The 20,803-nt window shown below is 39.8% G+C and overlaps 2 protein-coding genes across 2 annotated transcripts in view; one reads left to right on the top strand and one right to left on the bottom strand.

Annotated features, from left to right (window-relative positions):
- Positions 1–1,361, bottom strand: part of LOC125230182 (protein kinase C, brain isozyme) — a 395,565-nt gene extending 394,204 nt beyond the window's left edge. The window contains exon 1 of the mRNA XM_048135245.1: positions 924–1,361. Within this exon, the coding sequence (XP_047991202.1) occupies positions 924–1,108 (185 nt within the window). The 5' untranslated portion in view covers positions 1,109–1,361. The remainder of the gene's footprint in view (positions 1–923) is intronic.
- A 2,039-nt stretch (positions 1,362–3,400) lies between these two features.
- LOC125230282 (rac GTPase-activating protein 1) lies at positions 3,401–14,679 on the top strand. Its single transcript, XM_048135397.1, has 14 exons — positions 3,401–3,678; positions 4,188–4,390; positions 4,839–4,992; positions 5,737–5,894; positions 6,112–6,213; positions 6,875–7,001; positions 7,441–7,600; positions 8,215–8,341; positions 8,968–9,117; positions 10,534–10,684; positions 11,313–11,412; positions 12,393–12,522; positions 13,595–13,719; positions 14,561–14,679. The coding sequence occupies exons 1-14, from the start codon at positions 3,567–3,569 to the stop codon at positions 14,592–14,594; spliced, it is 1,833 nt and encodes a 610-aa protein (XP_047991354.1). The 5' UTR covers positions 3,401–3,566; the 3' UTR covers positions 14,595–14,679.
- Positions 14,680–20,803: the final 6,124 nt, after the last annotated feature.

Genomic DNA, 20,803 nt, shown 5'->3' with positions numbered 1-20,803 from the left:
TGTACATTACCTAATGTATAAAAGCTAAGTTAGTTTTAAGAATTAAATATTTGTATGCCAAACTGTGGTAAAATCAGGATTGAAAATGAAAATGTATTTCCCATCTATTATGTACCCTTATTTATTCAAATAAATATTTTTGATTGATTGGTTGATTTATGTATTTTTATGTATCAGTATATTATGTCTTCAAAGTATAAAAAAAATACTAAAATAATATTTCTTATTAAGAATGTATAAAAATCTCCAGAATAAGTTTAGAATTAGAGGAGGTAAATATTATGTCCATATCCTCAACACCACACAATAAAATAGTACTTAAGTATTTTAATCCATATTAATTTAAGTTTCTTAACATAGCATCCCTAAAAAATGAAAAGGTCAATGAAATGCACAAAAAACAGTAGTCCGCCTGATAGTGGAAGATTCATTTTTTTGCTGATATTAATTATTTCCACAAAAAGTCAATGAGAACTAAGTGTTTGTGTAATGTTTAAGGTAAATTACAACACATATATTGTGCCTACTTATAATCAACAAGGAAGTAATAAGAAGAAATAAGATTTGTTACTAAATTTCCTTGAGCATTATAAATTAATAATAATGAAACAAAACTGCAGACCTTGCCTGATCTAAAAACGTAAAGTAACAGGAAAATACAATATGTATGCAGACCATTTAGAATCTAATTGGTTTTGGTGCATAAATAATATGCAAGAAAAATTGATTACCTGAGCTCACACTAGCATAAAAAAGTAAAATATTTCTAATGGTCACACCGACTCTGTTACCACGGCACAACGGAAACCACTAACGATTGCCAAGCGCCTCCGCTTTGTAAACAAACAATGTGTATTTTTAATTTCCGTGCAAATTAGATGCTGACAATAGAACCCGTCAAACAGCCTATGAATTACACTTACCATATAAAATCCTTGCAGTGCGAGCAAAACGTCGGCTGCTTGAAGAACCTCGGCATGAACTTGTGATCCTTCACGAAATAAACATTCTTCTTTTTCAGGGCACCCTTTCGGCCCCGCTGCCGGAACGCCTGCCCTAACTTCAGATCACCACCACCATCATCACAGTTATTCTCCTCGTCCGCCATGGCAACGCGCGGTGACGAGCTGAACGCCGGTGGATTCGGAAATACAAATTCACTGAATTCGCTAGACTACACGAACACACGACCGGACCACCGTTCTCAGCCGAACGTCATTGCGTTTTGTGTCAACTGAGTGCATGAAGGTTTCGAACTGTCACAGCTGTCAGTGTCAAATTAACGGAATGTTACCAGAACGTGCTTAAATTTACCCTTCATACATTTCGCATTCTGCACAGCATTTATTTTCACAACTATAAAAAATACTAACTAGGGTGTTATTGAAAAAAGAAATGGAATCCACGAATTTAAAATCCACTTGGATCTTTATAACAGTATGGTGCTGAAGCAATTAATAAGATTTTGCCACTTCATGATATCTAAAATACGAATTCGGTCGTAAATCTCAATTATCAGCACACATTGGCCGCATAGCGTTGCAGAAGCTAGCACACATTGCATTCCTTTGCTTGCATGTAGACTGAGACTGCAATACCTTGCACTTTTTAGCATTTTTATTAAGTTTAGCTTTTGAAGTAGCACTAGCACAGGTAGGGGTGTCAAAATTGCTTATCATCAAGATAGATATATCTTGGTATAAGTGGTTTAATTTTAGCGAGCACTCATTACCTTGATCAATAAAATAAAATCATCATGAAAAATTGTAAAATTAGTATAAAACTGGGTCACCGCACAACTATTTGGTCTTTCTTCCTCGGTCTTACTTATTGAGCTGCGACCTTTTGTTTGAAGGCTCTTTTCCACCAGTAGTTCATTATGTGCGGCCTACGTTCAAGTCGTTCAGCTTCAAATTATGCATTATATGCATTATGCACTAAAGCTAGGAACATATTACGCGACCGACAAATGTGCACAGTCTTAAAACATCCAGCACGCCAATTGACGTCCGGAGACGACCGTGTGCTCAAGGCCACGTCCAGGACCTACGTCCGGTAGTTTGCACAATCACTGTCAGTTCAGTTCACTGTCTAGATCCGTGTCCCCGATCGCGCGACCGTGGACGTCCGCGTTTCTCAAAGAGGAATAATTAAGGTTATGTACTTCAAAAAACGTACTTTCTCCACAAAAAAATTGTATGATTTGTCTAAACTCCTTACTGTTAGACAACTTTATATTAAAAACACGGTTTTGAAAGCGCATAAGTCTTTGCCATATGATCCTATCCTAGTATACAAAACAAAAGAAAAAGAAATAATGTTATAACAATCTCGAAACCTGGAACACAATTTGCAAGAAAACAATACTCTAAACTGTCTAGTCACCTTTGTAATGTTGTTAACAGGCACTTAAATATATACGAAAATAATTACCATCATTGCAAAAAAGAAATTCCTAAATGGCTACAAGAAAAAACCTATAATGAGACTGAACAACTCTTAAATCTTTGATCCATACACACACAAACACACACACACACACACGCACACACACACACACACACACACACACACACACACACACACACACACACACACACACACACACACACACACACACACACACACACACACACACACACACACACACACACACACACACACACACCGCGTACGAAGATACGCACACGTATATGGTATCTTACACCTTTAACTGTAATCTGAAATCTGACATCTTCTGTATTCTCCTATTCTGTAGGTAAGGGTTCTAAATATATACGTGTACCTTAGATATATATTAAATACATGCTGTACTACTTTCGTAATCAGGCGTTGGATGAGCGGGTCGTCTCAACACAGGTAAAGAGAAGTCCCAGCAAATTGTATAAGCATATGTTATTATTTAAATAAAGATATTTTTCATTTTTCATTTTCATTTCATTTTCAATATCTTCCTAGCTCAAATCATGTCGTACGATACACGTGCCAAGAGAAAAATTGTGTTTTAATTTATTACCGCTCGTTCCTAATTTCGTCCTTTCTGCACGAGTATCGTAATATAGCGTCTGCTCAGAGGGTGAATGTACTATACTGAATACAATTAATCAATTCCTTATTTCTATTTACCATACATTAAAGGCAAATGTTTCTAGGTGGCAACATAGTACGTTCTGAATATTGAATTCATGGAGAAAATTATAAGGTCGGTTGAGAAAGAACAAAAGATATTACCATTATTTGATTAAATTCAAGAAGTACATAATTTATAATTGGTTCGTATGTTAAATTTGATTATATTTACGAATTATTTTCCACTATAATTTAAAATGTTTGAATTATATAGCCAGAATCTATGAACAATTTTGAACGCATTCTCGGTATCCCCACCTCCATGGATGAATAACCAAAGCCGTTATTTTTCAAGATTCGTACGGTTGTTTGAGAATTGGGAGTGGAGTTGTTTTTCAAATTAAATTAAGATTTGCTTTCTCCTGAAATGTGATATTTGTTAAAGATTGCACAGTGTTTGTTGTTTAATGTTCGGTATAGTGTAATTCTAAACCAAAATGAGTTCAGGAAATTCGGATGTTGAGCAAAGGCTGGCTCTCTCGATGGTCGCACAATTTGATGATTTAAATAGACTGAATAACGTTCTCAACGACGAATATTCGGAGCAATGTAAGTAAAACTTAACAATGTAGGTATTTCTCAAGTATGCTAACCGAGTCTCATTATCATTACACTTAGGCATTTGTTATTATGTCCGACTGAAGCTAGGAACATACTACGCGGACGTCCGTCGTAAATCGACCGCGACCGCGACCGATCAGTGTGCACGGAACAAAACATCCAGCGAGCCAGATTTCGAACGGACGTCCATGCGCTCAAGGCCACGTCCACGTCCGTCGACCGATAGTTTGCACGGTTATGTGTAATTTCATTGTCCAGATTCCCGTCCGCGGTCGATTTACGACGGACGTCCGCGTAGTGTGTTCCCAGCTTGAAGGAGATTCTAAGTTACCTACCTTCCTTACTCTATCAAAATCATGTTCATTTATCAGGCAATAACATGCTTAAATGAGTTTCAATTGAAAATTAATAGAATAAAGCAGCACATTTCATCATCTTAAGTTATTTAGAAAATGAAAACAAGAAAAAATGTAATGACGATTATTTTTCTCTCGTAGGTTTCCTAGCATTTGTAAAGCAGATGGAATGGGTGCGCAGCCAGTGGGCCTCAGCGGAGGCGGAGGCCTCTCGGTTACAGACAGAGTTGATGGAGGCACACCAGACTCTGTCCAAGTGGGAGGCCAAGTTTGCACATGTTCGGAAACTGCTGGACGGGGAAAAGAGAGAGAGGAACATTGTTATGAAGAAGTACAGTGAACTGGTAAGATTCTGAGAGATTTATAAGATTTTATTATTAAATTAAAACTTTAAAAAAGTGTTTAATGCTCATGGTATACTTTTACACAAAATAAACATTAGTACTACATAGCTTACAAAACTCCTGTTTAGTTGTACTGAACATACCTTAAGGTTCGCTCATTTCCTGTATTGGCTCAAGCGCAAGCACTGTTATTTGTCATAATTAGCCAGGTCCACACAGAGAGGCAATGTGGTCACATGACTGGGCCTAGGCAGTCACATGACTGGGCCAAGGCAAGCTGCCTGGTTAAGCAAAATGCACACACTGTCTCTGCCGAGGAACATTGACATCAGCACATTTGCCTGGCGATGTACCTCTCTCTGTGTGGAATCGGACATGGAAGTGACCTAGGCCTGTTCATACTCAAACGTAATCCTCCCTTATATGTTTTTTTTTTTTTATCTTGTAGAGTAAGCTACTAGACATGGCCCGGGACTTGCTCTTTAATGATAACCGAGCAAAGCTAAATGATGAGACACTGCAAAAACTGGCTTTCCTCAATGGCACCGCTCATCAGGAGCATAATGCTAGACTCACTGGTGTTCCAGAGCTGAACTCTACTGGTAAGTTTGATTAATTTATTAAATTGATGCATATCATACTGTCCATAAAATAAGGAGTATTACAGAGGTGGAAATATCCTTATATGCCTACCTATTTCAAATCATTTTTGTGAACCTGTCAATATCCTAAATACCTCAAAATCTCAATGCCACACAATGCATTAACTCCATGACTTTGATGATAAACTTTGAACTATTTTTATTAACTATTCGGCGCAGTAACACATAATTGTATTTCTGTTATCTCTATTTAAAATAAAAATGTTAACGCGCAGTGGCAAGTAAAAATAAAACATGAGTCACCTCTTTCTTTTATTATGTTACAAGTTAATTGTTTGTCAAAGGTCCCTTTTTTTTTATTATTATAAACTGGCCAGTGATTGACCTTAGTCGCACCTGATGGAAAGTGACGACAAGGCCGAGGATTTTAACTATAAGGGCGAGATTTGCTTGTATCTTATGCAAATAACTTGTCAAAGCTTCCATATTGCCAGCCAGACTTTGTTTGAAAACTACACAAATTAAGTATTTACATACGTATACAATGTACATACAGTTATTGCAATAATTTGACATGGGACGTGGATGTGCTGCAAAATTTTCAAGTAGCATTGATTTGATTGGGTTAATATAAAAAATTAAACCAATATGTATCTTCACGATTACAAAATGAATGAGATTTAGCAGCAAAACCTTGATCTCTAAATTACAATACACATAATATTTCTCTATCTGTTCCCCTAGGAACTTTACTCTCAGAGATGTCCTACTCTCGCTCTGAAGAGGACCTGGACCTGTCCATAGCATCAACCCGTCGCTCATGGGTACAGCGAGGAGGCTGGGCTGCCAGAGAAGCTCCTGCTGTAAAGAAGAGAAGATCATCCACCAGTTCTGCTACCAAGGTCAGTGTTATACTGTTGATTCACTGTTTTTCAAGGCATGTTTCTTGGTAATGTCCTACTCTCGCTCTGAATAAGGCTTGGACCTGTTTATAGCGTCGCCCCACCGCTCGTGACAGCGTGGAAGTTATTTGATGAATGATGAAATCAACTTTAGACAGTTTTGATGGCTATACTTGGCTAGACCATGTAAAATAAAACAAAGGCATTTATTTTGCAGACGGTGGAGCTGCAAGGCGGTAAGGTGCTGGCCACCGCAACCACGACGCTAACTTTAGAACGCGCCGCCACCAACCATGATATGAAGCCGCCCAAGAACTTCGTAAGTTATAACAAAGACATATATAACTCCTTATAGACAGATAAAGTCTAAGAAAAAACGTACCTCAGTACCATACAGAAAAAGGTACGGTGGCCTAGATGGCATTACACCTTTGGGGGACGCTCAGCTAGATGGCGCTAATATTACTATTTGACATTTTAACACATATCAAGCAAAGAATATGGGCCAAATTGTCAAAACTGAGGTTCAAAAGTTTTAAGCCTGTGTCAAGAGATGGCAGTCTATGCACTGTGATTACACATTTTACTTTGACAGTAACTCTCTATAATACTCGATCCTCTTTGGTTATAATAACACACTCATAGACCATGACCAAGTTAGCTGGCAGCGATTTTAATATCCTCACCAGTTTGTGTCATATAATGGTGTCCCACACTGTAACAGACTACAGGCGCGCTGTCCCTGTCACGCCATGTTATATAACATAACAGCGCAGTGTGCCATAGTAGCCTGGTCTGGCGTGGAAAGGTCTCAATATCCATAATTTTTCACTTCAAAATTTGTTTTTTTTTCCATGCGAATGCTTTAAGGATCTTGTAACAAAAAGATATCTGTTTATAGCAAAGTTGTCCAAACTTTGTCGCATTCCGTCTTTTGCGTCTATTTTTTCATGACTAATTATAATTTCTCTGTGTTTTAGCAACCTATATCAGAGAGCAGCGACGAAGCGCCCCCACAGTCGGCCAGTAAGACCTCGGCCCGCCTGTCTGCCAAGCGACTGAAGGAGGAACACCCTGTGACACCCTCCGCGCCTCCTAGAACTACTGGTAGTCTGTTTTTTTGCTTATGTTTGTTTAGCAATTGCTGAGTCCAGTCCACATGGGGCGACTAGATCGACGCACGTCGCGAAGCAATGTGCTCGCGCGGCAAACGTTCAATGTAGACGTCGGCCAAGCAAAACATGCGTGTTGCCTCAACCGAGGCAAGTCTACTCACAGGTTTGGAGGAACACTATTACAAGATAATGCCAGTGTTAGCTAGTAAAACTACTCCACCACTTGACTGTTTCATATCATAACCATTAAACTAATCATAGAATGGATTGTGCCACTGAAATAGGAATTTGGAAAGCCAATAGATCCACAAGTTTCCCACGAAGTATATCAACATATATATTTCATAATTTTCTTCACAAGACATTGACGGAACCCATATTATTGTAGCCTAATTATGTTTTGTTTTAATTTTACTTAACCATTTCAATAGACACAGACACGGCTTCGGACACGCCCATGCGTACAGTGCAGCGCACGCCCTCCGCCGTGTCGGCCGCGTACGGCGGCTCGCCTCGCGCCCGCCCTAGACAGCACAACTTCGTGGCCAAGAATTTCTATAAGCGGGAGACTTGCGGACCGTGTGGCAAGACGTGAGTGTTCTCAACTTTATATTACTTAAATCGGTAAGTGGGCTACTAGATTCATTGGCGTAATAAGTGATTGCCTTTTGTGTAGTATTTGACATAAAAACCGATACTTATAGATTTTGGATATTAAAAGTGTATCATGACTACGTATTTTCGATTAAAAATGTGTGTAGGTATTTTTTTTTTTTATATTTTGGCCACCGAAAACGCTGTCAGCGATGTAGTGATGTCATCGAATTCGAACTTATAGTGACTGACATAATGAACTTTTTGCCTCATACTCAAAAGTCAGAAAATGTTGTTTTCGAGTAGAATGACCTGATGCACAGATAATCTATAGATTAACATGACTGTGTTGTTTTCGACTGATTACGTAAAAGTATAAAAATATTTTTTGCTGTTTTTAGGTCATAATAAAATACGGTAATATTTTATTTCGGTTAATTGGACAGTACTTAATCATATCAGATAGAGAGTATGTCGCCGCGAGATAGATGACACGTCTTCTTCTAACTGCTGGCGGCGACATACTCTCGCGGCAATCATGTTCTAACCCTGCTGATTAGACAAAGCACACATCTGAAACATCATAGTAAAACAAATCTTCTTAATTCCAGCATAAAATTCGCGAAAGTAGGCATCAAGTGTGAGACGTGCCGCGCGCAGGCGCACCCCGAGTGCCGCGCGCTGCTGCCTTTACCTTGCGTGCCCCCCGGCGCCGCCTCCAGGAGAAACAATGCCCTGGTATGATATTAAACGTAACGTAGTTAAGAGGATACGGTAGCGAAAATGCTAAAATGGAAAGGAGCCCCCCTTTCAACTTGGGAATTTTAGTTAAATATACAAGTGTTGTTAACTAGATTTATCGAAAAAAAATTGTCCATTAAGAACAACTCAGTCAAAAGATATTTCAAAAAAATCTTTAAAATCGAGGTTCCGCTCTCGACTCTTTCCTCCTTCAAAACTTAATCAGTCGGAACGAAATTTGAGAATCTGAATAACAATGAGATAATCTATGTCGGACCGTTTAGCTTTTTTGGTTAATTGTTACCAATCTTGAGTATCACACCTTTTTTTGCGGCACAATGAAAAATGCCGTTTTTGGAAATTTTTGATTGGCTCTAGAGTCTTTAAAAAGCAGAATATCAAAAAAATCAAAACGGTCCGACAGATAAAAATAATAACAATCTGTGTTGAAAAAATCATTGCTCTATCTTCAAAAACCAGGGAGGAAATAGTGGAGAGCGTTTGTATGGAGAATTGACCCCTACCGTATCGTCTTAAACGTAATGTAGTTAACAAACGACCGCACCGTACGGCGACCTTGGATTTTTTCACGTAACCCGTAAAACCATAACTTTAATTTCCAGGAGGGCTGTATCTCGGACTTCGCGCCTAGCACCCCGCCCATGGTGCCAGCACTGCTTGTCCACTGCATCAACGAGGTCGAAAAACGAGGGTTGTCTGAAAGGGGCCTCTACAGAATCAGCGCTGTAGAAAAGGATGTTAAGGGGCTAAAGGTAGATGTAGTGTAGGGACGCCTGGCCGGAAACAGGCGGGCTGTCGATCACATGATGCGTTCATTCTGCCCAGTTCCCTGGAGTTGGAGCTGCAGGTTACTGTCCCGGCTGCACACCGACACTTTCTCTCCTCAAATCTTCTCGTTTTCCTTTAGAACAAAAGGACATCTTTAAGTTCGACATCCTTGAGTTCATCTTCTCTCAGCCTCTACCGAATGTATCGTATCGCGTTGCCGCGTACATGATACATTCTGCTAGTAAGTGTAAGCTTGTCTCCTCCTTTCCACAGTGTGGACAGGATTCGTCACTACTAATACCTATAATCTTCATATTATGTCTATTGAGAGTTTTGTGCCCCGTAACGATATTGGTCAACACTCTTAGACTATTCTTACCTAGTTCTAGAAGATACCTAGTTCTCCTTTGGTCTCTACCTTCTATCATCATCTCCGTCTGTCTGCATCTGGTCTCTCTTTCCCAGACTTTTGTGCCCAGACTCTGTCTCCCTTCGTGACTTCCATTTCTTTCTCCGCCCCCGCGCTTGGCATTTTCTCAATGACTCCCTAGCACATTCGGGACTATGTCGCCGCGAGATAGACTACCTGTCCTTATGGCGGCGACATGTGGGCCTTAAATATACGCCACTCGTCACGGTCCTGTGCAACCTGAAGCGATTTCATCTATCAGTCCTATTGATATTGTTGTCTCAATTCTCAACGCACCTGGGGTTTGTTGAGGACGATTAACCCTCCCTATGATCGCCACTCATACCACTTCGTGCTGTATAGCGAGGTATGAACTTACAATATACCATTAATTATGTACCTCTTATATAAAACTGCCAGATGTCTAGATATACGTATAGACGTAGTGCGAAAAAATTTGCCTTCGTATTGTTACGGAAACGTACGAACGTGTCATGCTATTTCAGTCAGTCTCAGTACAAGATGTACCGACATTGACTGAACTAGCATGACAAATACGAACGTTTCCGAAGGAAACCCTTTCGCACTACATCTGTATCGTATAACTTGTAATATAGAAAGTTAAAATTAAAGCAGTTTCGATGCTCTAAATACATATTATAAATTTTCGGGACAATAGGGAATGTGGGTTCTAATATATGTGTCCCTTTTTTCTTAATACTTCTGCCACACTATGCTCTTTGCGCTGCCCCTCGCGCTGCCGCGATGTTGCCCTCTTCTGCCACACACTGCCCTACTCGCGCGATAATCGCACTAGGTTGTTACCGGCCCTTTGACTCGCGCCAAAAAACCGACGAAATAGAGAGCGGTGGGCATGACGAGTAGCGCGGCCACACTATGCCCTCGCTACTTCCCACGCCGCTCGAGTGTGTGTGGCAGAAGTATTAAGTTGGCTGTCGACTATTAACTGACGTGATTTGTACGTTTGCAGGAGCGTTTCCTCCGCGGATGTGGCTCACCACAACTATCCAATGAAGACATTCACGTTCTCTGCGGCTGCATCAAGGACTTCCTGCGCTCGCTACGGGAACCTCTCGTCTCCAACGCACTATGGACCGATTTCATGGAAGCAGCTAGGCTAGGTAAGCGTGTAATCCATGGCTCCTTCATAACAGGTAGAAGGGCGACGTAGGAGTGGTTTTTTTTAGTGGGTATACCTCCTCTCCCTGGAGAGGGTGGTAAGTAGGAGGGAGTCCCACATATCCCCCCAATGGCTTCCCTGGCCGGGGGGAATGCGTAACGTATTTTACCACTCCGAAAAAAAAAGGTAAGCGTGTAATAACGCTTGAAAAACACAGTAATCCATACTAATATTACAAATGGGAAAGTGTGTGTGTCTGTTTGTTTGTCCGTCTTTCACGGCAAAACGGAGCGACGAATTGACGTGATTTGTTAAGTGGAGATAGTTGAAGAGATGGAGAGTGACATAGGCTACTTTTTGTCTCTTTCTAACTAGAGCGAAGCCGCGGGCAAAAGCTAGTAATACATATAAATTGGAAACAATGCTTTATGACGGGGAAATTGCTGTGATAACCAGCCCGGTTTGTATAAATCTGTCTTCAGCGAAGCAAATCCATTCATAGCTGCAATGCCCTGGGCGAGGCATGTCTCTTCAGGCCAGACTGTTCCGCGCAGCAATTTCCTCGCGAGGCATCTCGTTTGGATACACCTATTCGTCTGCTGAATATTTATAACTAAACTTGTTTACAGGAGAGCCGACGGACGCCGCTGCGGCCGTGGTTCAGGCCGTGAGTCAACTGCCGCCACCCAACAGGGACACGCTTGCCTTCCTCGTGCTTCACTTGCACAAGTCAGTATTTCAGTGTAATGAAGATGTGTCCATTCATATAATATCATGTATCGCGTGTAGCACTGGTAACCTTTTTTGCCGACGCGATATCCTGATCGCGAGACTTCCAGGATCTTCACGGTGCTTTCACGTGGTGCATGTGGTGCACCTGTAAAAAAATAAGCGCTAGTTTCTCTTCAGATGAATAATGTAATTAAAATTTTGAAAACACCCCCGACCGCGACATAGTGGACCGATTTTCATGAAACATGGCTAAGACACTCCCGACTAACTCAGCTTTCAAACAAAAAAAACTAAATCTAAATCGGTTAGTCCGTTTGGGAGCTACGATGCCACAGACAAACACACACACACAGACAGACAGACTCGTCAAACTTATAACACCCCGTCGTTTTTGCGTCAGGGGTAAATCTAAAAATAACATATCTATGCTTAGAATAAATTTAAAAGTGGAAAATCGATTGCAGACGTTTCTGCTAATCAGAAGTTAAAAATATAACATATCTATGTTTTTGATATTCGTGCACAAGTAGCCTAAGCCATTGCTTAGGCCAAATGCTACTTGTGCATTATACATTAATAATGGTCTATATACTAATACTGTTATAGTACGCTAATAATCTAGTTAAATTATTGTTATGATAGCGTCTTGTCTCTACAATTTGATTGATCATGACTTCATATAAATACATTGCCTGTGTGGTGACGGGTTAAGAATTTCACCACCCCCTTTCTTCCCGTGGGTGTCGTAGAAGGCGACTATGGGATATGGGTTAAATTGTGGCGTAGGCGAGAGGCTGGCAACCTGTCACTGCAATGTCACAGTTTAGTTTTCTTTTAACCCCTTAGTTGCCAAAAGTGGCCCTGAAGCTTTAGTAGTTTCATGTGCTCTGCCTACCCCTTTATGGGATACAGGCGTGATTGTATGTATGTGTATGTCATATAAATACATACTTACGTTTTTTTAATGATTATTACAGGGTTGCAGAGAGTCCTGAATGTGAGATGGGCATAGACAACCTAGCTAAAATCTTCGGGCCCACCGTAGTCGGCTACGGTATGATGACTCAGGCTGCCGAGATGTATAGCGCCACGGCGCAGATGGTCAATGTAAGTCAATTTACTAAATATATTTTAAAAATAAGTTAGATATCAGACGTTTAGTCAGTGCTGGCATCTTTTTTTGACACAACGAAATTGATGGCACACGTGTTTTAGATATTTGGTGCAAACATGCAGTTAAACATAGAAAGGCGCCTGCAACAGTGTGTGTTATAAAACGACTAGCTTTTGCCCACGGCTGCGCGCGCGTTAACTTTCGCAACCGAGACCCCGCCTGGGGCCCATTTCTCGAACGCTATTTGACTAATATTATTAGTCCACTAACTGTCAAATTGTATGGGTTACCATGGCAACACACTAATATTATTAGACTAATATCTTTCGAGAAATGGGCCCCTGGTGGGCACTCGTAAACTTTGCTCAGATACCGGAAAACCCGCTGGGCGGGTTCTCGTCATACAAACGGCCGGTTATAAATTACTACCAGTTTCTGACGTAGTGCGCCATTTTTCGTCTGGTAGTGAATGTCTTAAATTCGAAAAATGCGAAAGGCTCCATACAAAACTCCACCCCCACCTTTTAAGGAAGTGGAGGGTTAGAAAGGGACAAAAAGTAGCCTATGCCACGCTCCATTCCTTCAACTATCTCCGCTTAAAAAAATCGCGTTAATTAGTCGCTCCGTTTTACCGTGAAAGACGGACTAGCAAACAGACACACACTTTTCCATTTATAATATTATAAGTATGGAAATGTATAGTTCAGGAGTTGTAGGTAGTTGCGCCATGTTTACGATATATTTGGTTTTTAACCCCCGACGCAAAAACGACGGGGTGTTATAAGTTTGACGTGTCTGTCTGTCTGTCTGTGTGTGTGTGTCTGTCTATCGGTCGGGAGCTACGATGCCACCGTAGCTCCCGACCGAATGAACCGATTTATATTTCGTTTTTTTTTTGTTTGAAAGCTGAGTTAGTCGGGAGTGTTCTTAGCCACGTTTCATGAAAATCAGACCACTATGTCGCGGTCGGGGGTTTTTCAAAATTTTAATTTTGTGGTTAGGTTATTTCACTGAGCTTATTTCGTGTCCCTAGACTGAATTCTTAATATGAATTTGTTATCCCAGGTGATGCAGCTGCTGCTGCGCCTGCCGGCAGACTACTGGGCGCAGTGGGCCTTCCCGCACGACGCGGGCTCGCCGCTCGCCGCGCCCCGCCGGAGGGGCTTCTTCTTCTCGCCCGTCGACACCGGGTGAGACACACTCCCTTATTCACCGAATTATTAGGCTGTACAGGAGCCCATTTCTCGAACGACATTTAGAATAATACTATTAGTCCACGAACTGTCAAATCGTACACTGTCATGACAACACACTAATATTATTAGACTAAATATCTTTCAAGAAATGAGCCCCAGAGCGAGGCAATGTCCTAAGCGAGGCTGTTGGCAATGCCTGCTCGGCAAAGCGATCTGCCTCGGCCGAAGCACGTGTACATTTGACGTCTCCCGCGTGTCTATCTACACTCTAGTCTGGTGCTGTGAATGCTAGGGTTCTAGCCCTTAACTCTTCGAGTCCCAGCGACATCATATGATGTCAGTAAAATATAAGTAAATACATATAGAGACTTGTGGGTCGAACGGCTCAGCCACGACATTGGTCTTAGCGCGGCAGCGGCTAGCGGCAGCCATACGTGCGAATGAAAAGTCCCATCGCTGTGTCTCGCTCCAATGTATGAAAGCCGCTCACCGCTGTCGCGCTTAGACCAATGTCGTGGCTGAGCCGGAAGGGTTAAGGGGAGCTAGCTGGTAACATGCTGGTAACAACTTATTCTTTGCGTTGACATATGAAGCCATTAAGTGCTCTCTGGCACTTTGGTGTCCTACAGGCATAAGTCTCGACGTGATAGTCGGGAAATTAATGTTTGTCGCGAATGTTTTGTTTCGTCGCAACGGATTCTGCTATACGGCTGAAATTTATATCAGCACAGTAACCCTAGACAAAAAAAATTGTACGTTTGGCAGTACAAAAGAAACAGTGTGATTAAAATTACAAGTTATACTTATTACTTATCTTTATTTGTTTTACTTTCAGAGTTCAAAGAAAGAAGAGAAACTACTTCCAGTGACAAAGAAGAACAGTAATTATGAAACATAGCCAGTAGTTTTAATTTAGTTTCTTTTTTTCATATAAGCAAACATATATGTTAACCAGTTCTTGTATATTTTCCTTTCCTAAGTAAATTTGTATCATATTTAATATTAAAAATTTATCTTTGAGATTTTTACTGTAAACTAGATAATCTCATTTATACATACTTTTTCAAAATTCATATCCTTTATTGGTAGAACTTTGGTTCTACTTTTTCAAAGTATTAATAAAGCTACATCACATTATGTTAAAATAATATATTTTATTATAAGTACTTGTTATATATGTAATTTAGTAACGTGTATATTATTTTTAGCCTTGTATCCTTATGGTCAATCCGGTTCGTCAATTCGCCGCCTAAGCTTCTGTATTATATCAGTAGTATATGACATTATTATAGTTAAAATTGTTTGGAATGACCATATTATAATATAACTATTATGAGGTCTAACGGTTCGTTACACCAAAACGTCAGTTGCCTAATTTAGCGTTCGCATTTTTGTTGTAAGGACAGTTTCAGCCTCTCGATTTTTTTTGGATGCAGTTTTGTTCAAGTTTATTTATATTGGTCCTCGTATTGTAACAAAAAAATCCGTTTTAATCCTTTTACCGTCATAGACGTCAACAGACACGTACAATTATAGGCCTGGCAAAAAATAGTAAGGCTGGTTTTAGTGTCACGCGGACCGTCCGCGCGGAGCGATCCGCGCGACCGATTTGTAATTTTGTCGTCCGCTCCACTCTAAAACGCTCCCTGAAGTTAACACATTATATTAGTCCAGTGCGGATCGCTTCGCGCGGTCGGTCCGCGTGACACTAAAACTAGCCTACAAAATAATAGGGGCTCTATGTAAACCGCTTTGCATGTGGCAACTATTTGACACTTCTGTATGAGAAAAGTGTTGCTATGATAAAAATAAATAGTAGTTTTTTTTGCCAAGTTGTACAGCTAGTTTACTAGTTTTTCGGTGTTTGTATTTAAATACAGCTACTTATTACCCTTTTGTGTGGATAAAATATGGGGATTGTAAAAAAAACTTCAACATATACCATTTATAATATGTGATACAATCATTATGCTTAATGTATAGTAGATTTATTATTGTAATTATCTGTTTATCTTATTAACAAATGTTTTTTCTCTTGTAAATTAAATTGTTAGGATTCGTTGGCAGTGTTCAAGATTTTGTACTTTGCCAAACTGTTATTGTATATTAGACTGATATTAGCCAAGTAAAAATTAGTTTTCTAATATTAACGTATGCCATTTCAAAAAAAAGTTTGCAAATGATAAAATTAAAATTCACTCATTATCAATTGTTCATCAGTCGTATTTGATAACAATGTACCTTATTGTAGTTCATCAAAACGACGTGTTTAGATCAACTACTTGTTTATAAACATTATTAGTGGATTTTTTTAAATAGATAAATTTCATAGTCCCTGATATTTATAAAAAAAATTTGTACTTTATACATTACAAGAGGAGAGCGAAACTCGTTTTGTAATTAGTAGGTACAAAGAGGATCGAGTATTATAGAGAGTTAGTGTCAAAGTAAAACGTGTAATCACAGTGCATAGACTGCCATCTCTCGATACAAGCTTAAAAAACTTTTGATCGTCAGTTTTGACAATTTGGCCCATATTGTTAGCTTGATATGTGTTAAAATGTCAATTAATGTTAGAGCCATCTAGCCGAGCGTTCCCCAAAGGTGTAACGCCATCTAGGTCACCGTACCTTTTTCTCTAGGGCTTTGAGGTACGTTTTTTTCTTAGACTTTATCCGTCTATATGGAGTTACATATGTCTTTGGTAGGTATATTGTATGGTATAGTATATCAACTACGATATTATTAGAATGCTTATAAAATACTAACCTTATTTACTAAACATTAAAGTTCCATTTACAATAACAGGTTATTTCACCATTCATACATATGTACATAGCTCAATATTGTTAAATCCGAATTGCAATTTTATTTTTAAGGCCATTTTTTGATAATTTTCTAATTACCAACTTTGACATTAGGCTTGTGCCGTTTCGTTTAACAATTCCGGGGCATTTCACGTTTTTGTTTCCAAGCCAAGCGGCCAGGAAAATGGAGTCATGTTTCAGAATTTGTTGAAATTTGGCATAGTTATACTGCTCAATATTCTGAATAGATGTACATTTTTATTTTTTTTGTATTCGTTTCCGTTTCCGGTTTATAAGCATTCAAAAAAATGAAAAAATTGAAGAACTGCAATTTTCAGAAGCTGTTGCTGCTGTTACAAAAAAAATTGATAAATAATTTTAATGATTTTTTACAGCTCTTAAGTTGTTGTTTTTTGTGTTTATAATAATTTAGAATTTTATTGATTTTTTCATATAAAAAATCTGAATTAAATTTTTTAATGTAATTTGCGGGAAGTTCGGTATTTTTGAAAAAATATTTTTTTATCTTAAAATGTGGCTTATAGTTCATACAAAATGCACAAAAAGTTTGAGAATGGGATCTGCATTTGTTTTGGAGCTAGATGAATTTAGGTGTAGAGGTGCCGCTCTGAACGCCATACTGGCGAAGGCGTAGGGTGGAATGGTTAGGTGGTTTTCAAGTGTGTTCATGAAATTCTCGGAATTTTTGACTAATAAACTAATAAATACATCTCCCACCTTCCCTAACAACTGGTGTTACCTTCCTGCTCTATAAGTCCGGTAGTACCACGGAAGCAAAAAACTACAGACCCATTAGATGCTTGCCTACACTGTACAAGCTCCTTACATCCATTTTGAGAGCAAAAATTAACGCGCATATTGTCGCTAACAACATTTTGGCCACCGCTCAAAATCGATGTAGGGTTGGGTCCCGTGGTACTAAAGAGCTCCTCCTCATAGACATGACCATCTGCCAACAAGTTCGGCGGAACAAGGGGGCCATCTCGGCCGCTTGGATTGACTATAAGAAGGCCTATGATTCGGTGCCTCACTCATGGCTGAGGCGGATATTGGAGCTGTATAAACTTGATGCAGCTCTAATATCCTTCCTGGCCGCATGTATGAGGCAGTGGACCACAGTCCTTCGTCAACCAGGAGGTAGGGATGGCCCCCCTGGTCCGCAGAACTTCATAAGGATTGAGCGACGAATATTCCAGGGTGATAGTCTGAGTCCTTTATGGTTCTGCCTAGCTCTGAATCCCCTCAGCACCCTGCTGAAGGATTCTGGGCTAGGTTGCCGGCTTCGGAGAGAGGGTGAAGTCATCTCTCACCTTCTGTACATGGACGATCTTAAACTATTTGGACCGAACACCCAAGATCTGATGGTGCTATTGAAAACCACAGAAGTTTTCAGTACCGCCATCAGAATGGAGTTTGGTGTCGATAAGTGTGCGGTTATGCATGTACAGCGGAGGGAGGTTGTAAATTCAGAAAATTTACAACTTTCTGAGACGATGTCGTTCAGATCTATCTCTGAATCAGAAACCTATAAGACCTTGGTATGTCACAGTCGTTGGGTATTGAGGATGTTGGCATAAGACGGTCGGTGAAGGAGCGCTTTTTCAGTCGGCTCACAAAAGTCTTTAAGAGTCTTTTGTCAGGAGGCAACAAAGTGCGCGCCTTTAACGCCTGGGTAATGCCTCTACACACATACTCCTTTGGTATACTAAGGTGGACACAGACCGAGCTGGACGCCCTGGAACGGAGGGTCCGCTTACTTCTTACCACACACCGTATGTTACACCCGCGCTCGTCTGTTACGAGATTGTACATCCCACGGAAGTGTGGAGGTCGCGGCTTACTAAATGCCAAAAATCTCCACAACCGTGAGGTGTACAATCTCAGGAATTACTTCCTTAACAACGAGTGTGGGATACATCGTGATGTGGTGGCAGAAGACGGAAACCTCACGCCGCTCTCCTTGGCGAAAGAAAACTGACGCAAACCTGTGGTACTAAGTACTGCGGACCGCAAGGCGGTATGGGAGAGCAAATAGCTACACGGGCGGTTGACCTGCCCGCATCGGTGAACTGGTTACGATTCGGGGATCTCTTCGGAGAAACCGAGGGTTTTGCCTGTGCAATTGCGGACGAAGTTATGATGAGGAACAACTACCGGAAATATATCCTGAAGGACGGTACGGTCGACATTTGTCGGGCATGCCGCGGTCCCGGTGAGTCACTCAGGCATATCATCTCCGGTTGTTCTCATCTTGCTAACGGTGAGTACTTGCACAGACATAATCTCGTAGCCAGGATTATTCACCAGCAACTGGCTCTTCAATACTGCCTTGTGGACCGCGAAGTACCGTACTACAAGTACTTACCTGCGCCAGTTCTCGAGAATGGTCATGCCACGCTAAAATAAATATGAATATGATTAAAACTAGGTAACAACAGGCGGTCTAACTATCTTATAGTGAGACGAACAAGTTACAGTGAAAATCACAAAAATTTTAAAGTGTCGAAATAATATCTTAATTAGGTACCTATTTGTTGCTATTTGATTAGAAATTAAAGGTTAAAAATAATGACTGTTTTTCATTTAAAATATAAGTACTATCATATTACATATGACCTTACATAAAACTGTTGATGTAACGCACATTCATATTAGAATAAAACGTTTTTATAAATTATTCACTTGTACGTTAATCAACCTAAGCCAGTCGCCAGTATGGCGTTCAGAGCGGCACCTCTACACCTAAATTCATGTAGCTCCAAAACCAATGCAGATCCCATTCTCAAACTTTTTGTGCATTTTATATGAACAATAAGCCACGTTTTAAGATAAAAAAATATTTTTTCAAAAATACCGAACTTCCCGCAAATTACATTTAAAAAATTTAATTCAGATTTTTTATATGAAAAAATCAATAAAATTCAAAATTATTATAAACGCAAAAAACAACAACTTAAGAGCTGTAAAAAATCACCAAAATTATTTATCAATTTTTTTTGTAACAGCAGCAACAGCTTCTGAAAAACGCAGTTCTCCAATTTTTTCATTTTTTTGAATGCTTATAAACCGGAAACGGAAACGAATACAAAAAAAATAAAAATGTAAAAGAATGTACATCTATTCAGAATAAATGCCCCCTAGTTGCTAGCAGTATAACTATGCCAAATTTCAACAAATTCTGAAACATGACTCCATTTTTAGAATGGCGGCGTGGCCCCTTCTGCTTGGCGTGAAAAATGCCCGATTCACAGAGCACGGAAAGATTCAGTTCATTTCGGTCATTGATGGGATTTTATTCCTAACAGTTCATAGTTCGTGAACGACACAAGCCTATTTGACATGTTTTTTATTTATTTGTATACCTACCATTTATAATTTCGGACATTTTCAGTAGGTAACTACCCAGAAAATTAGTTATCTTAAAACAATAATTATCATGTTGACTTTTTTCTTTTCCAATCGTGTCTTTTCATAGAATAATATATCAACCATGTGTTTGTATGATTTTCTTTGACTTACAGCTAATTAAAATCGTGTGCAAACAATTGTATTTTATTTTCCTTCTGTCAAATTCCATATAAAATGGTGGGTTAACCCTCCATTTTCGTTGGTGCAAGTGGCCCTAATATTATAGAATAAAATACATACAGATTTCTGTAGAGTATTTTATTCTCGTGTTCGAAAAATTTACATTGGACCCCCTGGAACGCCGTTAAGAATAAATAACCTTCAATATGTTAGTTTAAATTATCTGTGACAGATCTGGAACACTGTGTTCGAGGGGTTAGCCTTTCGTGCGCCTGTCACATTTTTTAAATACTACGTCGGTGGCAAACGAGCATACGGTCCGCCTGATGGAAAGCGGTTACCGTAAACTATACGCCTGTAACTCAAGGACAATCACATGCGCGTTGCCAACCCATTAGAAACTGTTAATTGTTATTCAAATAGCAAGCTACCTACGTAAATGATCAATTGATTAAGTTGAAACCATATGGAGAAGATCTAAGTTGCTTTTAAGCGATGCGACGTAAATTCTACAGCAAAAAATCCGCTATCACGACCCTCAAAGTCCAGTTTGTTATAGTATAACCTGCCATTTATTAAACTGGACGTGTACTGTTACACTATCACTCTTCGTCATAGGTATATGTTAACAGAGCGACAGAACCCGAAAGGCAATTTGGCTAGGCACTTAGGTTACGTAGGGTAAAATAAAACAACAGTTGTAATCACACGATCACTGGGAA

Source organism: Leguminivora glycinivorella, chromosome 10 (genome assembly GCF_023078275.1).
Source record: "Leguminivora glycinivorella isolate SPB_JAAS2020 chromosome 10, LegGlyc_1.1, whole genome shotgun sequence".
NCBI lineage: Eukaryota > Metazoa > Arthropoda > Insecta > Lepidoptera > Tortricidae > Leguminivora > Leguminivora glycinivorella.
Note: the sequence above shows the minus strand (reverse complement) of the source record. Positions and strands in the feature narration are given on the sequence as shown.

What these genes read in the sequence shown, in the direction of transcription:
- LOC125230282 (XM_048135397.1), top strand. Translation starts at nt 3,567, where the DNA reads ATGAGTTCAGGAAATTCGGATGTTGAGCAAAGGCTGGCTCTCTCGATG. An exon ending in CCAGGAGAAACAATGCCCTG is followed by an intron (nt 8,342 to 8,967) that starts GTATGATATTAA and finishes TTTAATTTCCAG; the next exon opens with GAGGGCTGTATCTCGGACTT. An exon ending in TTCTCGCCCGTCGACACCGG is followed by an intron (nt 13,720 to 14,560) that starts GTGAGACACACT and finishes TTTTACTTTCAG; the next exon opens with AGTTCAAAGAAAGAAGAGAA.